The sequence below is a fragment of the Alnus glutinosa genome, chromosome 3 (assembly GCF_958979055.1).
Source record: "Alnus glutinosa chromosome 3, dhAlnGlut1.1, whole genome shotgun sequence".
NCBI classification, from domain to species: Eukaryota; Viridiplantae; Streptophyta; class Magnoliopsida; order Fagales; family Betulaceae; genus Alnus; species Alnus glutinosa.
Window position 1 is genome coordinate 25,799,211 of NC_084888.1, and position 6,898 is coordinate 25,806,108.

At 38.0% G+C, this 6,898-nt stretch overlaps 1 protein-coding gene across 1 annotated transcript; it reads right to left on the bottom strand.

The window, feature by feature from the left end:
• Positions 1-997: 997 nt before the first annotated feature.
• Positions 998-6,493, bottom strand: LOC133863816 (uncharacterized). The gene is made up of 7 exons (XM_062299924.1): positions 5,884-6,493; positions 4,823-5,130; positions 3,814-4,548; positions 3,112-3,240; positions 2,789-2,992; positions 1,623-1,823; positions 998-1,345 (listed from the first exon to the last, which is right to left on the bottom strand). The coding sequence occupies exons 1-7, from the start codon at positions 6,140-6,142 to the stop codon at positions 1,223-1,225; spliced, it is 1,959 nt and encodes a 652-aa protein (XP_062155908.1). The 5' UTR covers positions 6,143-6,493; the 3' UTR covers positions 998-1,222.
• Positions 6,494-6,898: the final 405 nt, after the last annotated feature.

Genomic DNA, 6,898 nt, shown 5'->3' on the forward strand with positions numbered 1-6,898 from the left:
AGAGAATTGATGAACAAAACAGTAATGAAAATTACAAAAATGAAATGGACTCTTCAAAATGTTCGGTCTCCAGAGCATTCGAGGTGTTTAGCTTCCAATTTACCAAAGTAAACAAATCACTAATCTCATCTCCTCTACAATTAGGCTAATTGGCCTTTATATACACATAACTCAGACCCATTACCACTAAAGGTAAACTAAGCTCAGCCCACTAAGCTACTAAGGCCAAAGCCTATTATTCACTAATATACTCATGACAATCTCCTATACAATTAGGTTATTGGCCTTTATATACACATATCTCAGGCCCATTACCACTAAAGGTAAACTAAACCCAGCTCATTAAGCTACTAAGACCAAAGCCCATTATTCACTAATATACTCACGACAATCTCATACAAAATTTTTATTACAGAAGGTAAAATTGTTGTTTAGAAATAGTGAATTATCATTAGCTTTAAAAATGCCTATTCCATACGTTTATTTTCTTTCTTAATGATGTCTTTTTCTTTTTTTTTTTCTTTTTTCACTTGAGCCCGACTCAATCAAAGCATAACCAAACATATTGAATAATTAAAATTAAAAGAATAAAAGAGTACGGAAGATAAGTTATATTTAATTCATAGAACATTCTATTTGCATTGTGTCATACAACGTGAACGCCTCTACGAGTTGTTCATAGTTTATTCAATTAAACTATGAACAAGGAGCTGGACATGCTCTGGCAGTTTTTTCTTCTTTTTGGTATGCAGTAATGGGCCTAACCCCCCCTCCCCTCAACCAGCCTGTCAAATTCTAAGCCTATGGCTAAAGCCATTGGTGCCTTCATAAAATAATTACAGGGGTAGTTTGTGAGACAAAACCATGCTCAAATGCATGAATTCCCAATGTGTGATACATGTACAAATATATGCTACCTTCCACAACCATTTATGAACCCCCCCCCCCCCCCCCCCCCAAAAAAAAAAAAAAACCAAAATTACAAGTGAGAGAGCCCTAAAACCCAGGACGACTAGCGCATCAAAAATACCCAAAAGAAAATATGGCATTTTGCCCCTTTCTCTTGGGGTAAATTGACTGAAAGAAAAGAAAAGAAAAGATTTAAACAAAAAGGACGAAAAAAGAAGGAAAAGAAAAATAAAAGCAAAATGAAAATAAGAAAGGAAAAAAGGAAAGCCCCAAAAACAAATAGCGACCCCCTATTACAAGTTAAAAACGTTTCCTATTGGTTTTGCAAGTCTGGATTAAACAAGAGTCTGCTTATGAAGGGTGATATAGCTGCTAGCAGTGCCTTGGGGCACTCCTCATGTGGAAGATGGCCACAACCAGATATAGCAACCAGTCTCTGCATGGCAATAAATCATGGTAAAGATCAGATCAATTGATTAAAGAGGTAATTATTTTTATCATTTTGAAAAAACAAAAGTTTGTGTATATGATATTCAAGGATTTCTAAAAACTCTCCCAGCCCAAGAAACCGCAAAAGAGAAGGCATTTGCTTAGGATTTTTACCACTATAATATTGTTGAAGTGACACAACAGGATTTATTATCACAAAGTTTGGTTGACTTTAATATTGGTGAAGTAATAATAGAAAAAGGAAATAGTAGAAAGATACTTACAGAATTTACAAATTTTGAAGCCATGGCTTGAGAAGATTTGAGAGTGACAAAGGCATCTTCAGCTCCGTTGATAACCAACACGGGCATGGCTTCAACTGCTTTTAGCAATGATTCTGCATTTTGTGGTGAAAGGACTGTCTCAGATGACAGTCTACCTATCTCATGGAGTGCTGTATCCCAACCTTCTACACATAGGGGCGCCTGATTGCATAAAAAGCAGTTGTCCAACTATGGTTAAACAGACTGAAGTTATAACCACTAATAGTACAAATCACTATGCTTTGGAGCTGTGCACTGTATGACACCCTAACCCAACTATAGTTCAAGTGCAGCAGGACAAGGATAGGTGAAAATGTTGAGGATGAAGACAACAGTTTGAACCACATTATACTATGAAAAATAGAGGGGAGTCTTCTGAAATGCACAATTTCTCATTTACGAAGAAACGCAAGTTTTCCAAATTAATATATGAAGATGGGAATTGCAGGAAATGAAACCAAAAGTTGGCCAAATTTTTCATTCCTCAAACACATCCCCCACAATATTGATTAATTATTGTTTTGCCCTCAGATTCATGAGGAAAGATATTAATCTAGAGTGTTCTATTTTTCTTTACAAATCAAGTACTATTTTGTATACAATCTTGAAGGAAATCTCTTTGCATGTCACTTATTAACCAGGGAAAAAAAATCCTAGCATCATTTAGGATTGATGTATAGAAACTAATATGCTAATGACTTATATTTCCCTTTAATCAATAAGTAATCTGTGAGGAAGAGACTGATCCCAAAAGCCTAGATAACTTTGATGAAAAAGTCTACAACATCAAAAGTTGTGTATATCATAAAAAATTCCCTTCCCCAACAATTTACTTTCATTCCCACACTACTTTCCTACAGCCAAATGAAAACTATCAAAACAATGCTACCAATCTTGAATAGCTAAGTGTATTCAGATTTTCTTTTGCTGATTCAAGTCCATGAGAAGCGTCTGTATCCTATAATAGTAGAATGCTAATAAGTTGCTGGAAGATTTAATGACTGATTTCTTCCACAGAAAATGTTTATAATAAATACTGCTTTAACCACATTATGTTTATTCTACCGTTTTTAAGACAGTAAGATGCATATAAAACTATGCTATGATTTAAGGAGATGCAGACATACCTTATGGAGGCTTAAGATCTCTGTTGTTAACTTGGAAGCATCATACCATGCACGCCGATTAATCACTTGAGTGATTTCTGTACGAAGTAAAGGACGAACCAAGTGCTTCTTCCCAAGTGAAGTGCGCAAAAGAATCCTTGCAAAGGCTGGAACCACTTCTCTCGTCAAACTAACACTAAGCAGTACTACCCCTTGAATTACAACCTGAACGATGAAAATTAGCCGACAAGGAGAAGTTTCAGTACTCTAATAAAAGTTTTCAGATATTTGTACCAAATGACTGAAACACAAGAGGCATAGAAAAGGAAGGAGGGTGTACTCACATTGAAAGAATTCAATGATGTTTGGACTCTTTGTGCAGCCTTTAAAGCAAGTAGGCCTCCGTCATCATGCCCAACAAGAACTACTGAAGAAAACCCCATCTCAGAACAGAAAGAAAGAAGCAGGTCTACCTGAAACATCAAATCATAAAAATCATAAGAAAATTAAGAGTTTCAAATATAAATTAACCCCTACAAAAATGTGTGGAGAAAAAGACCATAAAAACAACCAGAACAGGATCAATAGATCAACATAGTGGAAATGCCCACAGTACAATTCAAATGGCTTTAAGTTTACTTCAAATGGATCACTCAACCCAGCACACTTCATGCTGCATTTGGCAGCAGGAAATGCAGGCTTTGGATTTGAAACTGGAGACTCCTACACCATGATTGATGCTAGGACTCTAACTGCATCCAAGCCCAATCCCAAAACTCCAAATATGTTGACAAAGCCAGCACCGAGGGCATTTGATTTAAATTCCCACCTTTCCCATACAGCACTACTATAAATAACAATAAAATAACATCTATTAAGAGTAGATACCCGTACAACCAGCATTTGTAGCCTCAGTGTATCTCTTCCCCTTCCAAAAGAGAGAGATATCCAAGTTGAACCCATAATAATGAGTGGGGGACCTACCCCATGTGGTAAGATATGAGTATGATTATCAGGAAAAGAAAGGAATAATAGCATGCAACCACCTGAGTATCAAGCTTATAAGGATTAGGCAATTCTTTTTCCTCCCAATCCTCCCGGCGTGGTCTTGAAGTTAATCCCCATCCAGGCCGATCAAAAGCGGCAACCATGCAACCAACCTGCCTAGACAGCACCCCCATCACATGCCTCCACGAGAAGACCCCACCCCCAAATCCATGCACTAGAACAACTCCAAACTGACCATTGGCCTGCAGGTCCTTCTCTAAAATCCCAGAGTTCACATTACTAACTCCACCCTCCTCACCAACATCATCTAGGCTCAAGACAGGGATTTCTTCAGAAAGAACAGGAGTTGAGGAACCATCCAATAACGGAGCATATAGCGAAGAGCTGTGAAATTGATTGCTATAGCTCCTGTGAAGTGGATGATAATGGCTTTTTGACAACACACTTAATGGATGCCTCTCAAGTTTTGGCCTTCCCCCGGCCATTTTTGGTGAGGTGCAACTAGGACTTGGTTCAAGAAAGGTCATGGAGGATAACGAACGAGGTGGAGAACCTGGCAAGTTGAGCTTGTAATGCAGTGTAAGCCCTCGGCATATCATGAATAAACTATCAATGTCGGAAAGTAATCTGATCGGAATTTCCCCTTCATCACGCACTGAGCCTAAAGGCTTTCGCCTCATTTCACTATCACTCTTTGGGGTCTTTCCTCCAGAGGGAGTAGGAGATCGCGGTACCTTCTGGAAGCCAGAGAAGACATTTTTACATGAAAGGACCTATCAATTTGACACAAAGAGTGGTCAGCAAAAATATATATCCATAGAGAGGCAATTGAAAAATTGACGACAATTAATTAAGACAACATAGTTGGCATAAAGTAGTTTTATAGAAGCAAGCACATGCACCAACGTAAAGGTCTAGCAGGAAAGAAAGCATACTCATATAATTGCTTATAGGACTGCACATTTACAACACTTTACACAAGTATCTTACTATAAGCAATCCACTTTGAAATTAAAGAAACCACAAGATAAAACTACCCAAACTTACTGCTTCAGGGTCAACTCGGTGAAACAGGAGCTTTCTCCGCGCTCTGCAGCTTGTTCTGTATGCAACCACGGTATGGCCAAGGGCAAAGACTACGGATGAAAGAAACAAGACGGGCATTCCCCATGACTTCTTCAAATGAAGCTTCTGCCTAGAAAGGGAAGATGAGGCTTCAGCCTCAATTTGAGAATTCACAGTGAAAACACAGGCCTTAACTGAGAGTAGAAGAATTGAGACAAATGAACACAGGGTCACAGTTCCAAGGTATGGACCGTGGGAGAGAGCAGGGGCATCACACATTGAATAAACACCTGCAGTCACAAAACACTGGCTAAGCACATAAATGAAATGCATAAAAAATAAAAATAAAAAAAGAACCAAAAATCGGAAAGAGTATGGGTCCCATCAGTTTCTCTACCATTCTATATGTGAAATCTATAAGATTTGGTCAAGGAAATATCTTGAAAACTTGCATTAAAAAAAGAAAATTGAAGACGGTATGAAAAAATCAGGTTTTACCTCTCCCGAGAATTATAAATTTTCTTTCATATGTTCGCATAGAGAATTTAGCAAACGGGAAATAAAAAAGAATCATAGAGTTTATGTTATTTGAATCTTAAACAATTATAAAAAAGTCTTTTTAAAAAAAAAAAAAAAAATCAAAGAAAAACCCCACCGAAGTATAAATATGATTAAAAAATTGATGTTTTTGACATAAAAGAAAAGATGAAAAAAAGGTTAAAAACAGTTCTAGCTCACTTGAAATGAACTTTTCTTTTCATCTGGATCAAGCAGACCAAAAAAATAAAAAGAACGAAAGAAAGAAGTTGTCCACAAAAGCTTCTTGTTTCTCTTTTTTTCATCTACTTTCCCAACAAGTAAACACAAGCTGAAATTCAGCGAAAACAAGTTTCTGAATAAATAAATAAATAAAATCATAGCCTGAATGAATACACATGATAGGACAGAAAATGAAAATCATAATTCCTTCAAAAAAAAAATTCCTTCGAAAATCTTATATATACCGAAAAGGGAAAAGAGGCGAAGAAAATAGAGAAGCATACAGATAATAATGAGAGATCTGACAACGGAGACGAGAGGAATATCGGTCAAGGAGCTCTTGAACGCGTATCGACGCAAGTGCTCTTTGAAGCCGTAGCACCGCACACACGTAAAGCTCGAGATCAGAACGCAGGGCACGAGCACGTCCCCTACGGCCACCAGCACCGCCAGCGACGACACGAGCAGCGACGCCACCATCGCCACCATGAAGAAAACCGTCCGCACGATCCTCCGAAGCCTCTCCAATCCCCCCTTCGCCATAACCAATCAGACGGTCCTCAACGAATGTACGTATCTATAATGATATGTACAATTCTCTCTCTCTCAGTTTGATCCCACGGTTGTGGCTTCTCTATGTGGGGCTCAGAGAGCGCGCTGAAACCCTAGACGATTGAAGAAGAAGGTAATCCACCGGCGGCGGCTTCTCGGCCATTTCCGCGGTATCTCCGGCGAGGCAGGGGTCTGAAAGGTAATTTCAGAGCTTCATGGAGGGATTGGGGCCTAGGGTTCCAGAGGTCTCTCAGAGAGAGAGAGAGAGAGAGAGAGAGCCTTGAAAACAAAAATTCAGAAGACTTTGTTGGTGTTTTTGAAAGTTTTTGAATTCCCTTGCTGTCTTTTGATGTTTCTCTGTTTTTTACATTTTATTTTTTTATGTTTCTTATGCTTTCCTTTTTGTTTTTCTATTTTTTGTTTTTAATTTTATTCCCTTTTGTTTTCGCCGTTAAATCCCATGCCCAATTGGAAATCACTTATCTGACGACCGCTTGATTCAGCCTGGTGCAAACCTGTCAGATTTTTTTTTTTTTTTTTGTTGACAGAATTACCCCTGATTACGGGGTATCTGTTTTTGTTTTTCAAATTGACCTGATTACCCTTGAATTGTTTTCCTTTTCTGGAAAGATGGTGAAATAATTGCGAGATGCTCTCTGTAATTACCAAATATAGTTCTCATTGACCCCCAAAAAGAAAAATAGATTTCATTTCCTCTGAACTAAAGTTTTTTTTTTTGTTTTTTTT

What these genes read in the sequence shown, in the direction of transcription:
- LOC133863816 (XM_062299924.1), bottom strand. Translation starts at nt 6,142, where the DNA reads ATGGCGAAGGGGGGATTGGAGAGGCTTCGGAGGATCGTGCGGACGGTT. An exon ending in CTTATAAGCTTGATACTCAG is followed by an intron (nt 3,241 to 3,813) that starts GTGGTTGCATGC and finishes TTGATGTTTCAG; the next exon opens with GTAGACCTGCTTCTTTCTTT. An exon ending in CATCATTGAATTCTTTCAAT is followed by an intron (nt 2,993 to 3,111) that starts GTGAGTACACCC and finishes TTCATCGTTCAG; the next exon opens with GTTGTAATTCAAGGGGTAGT.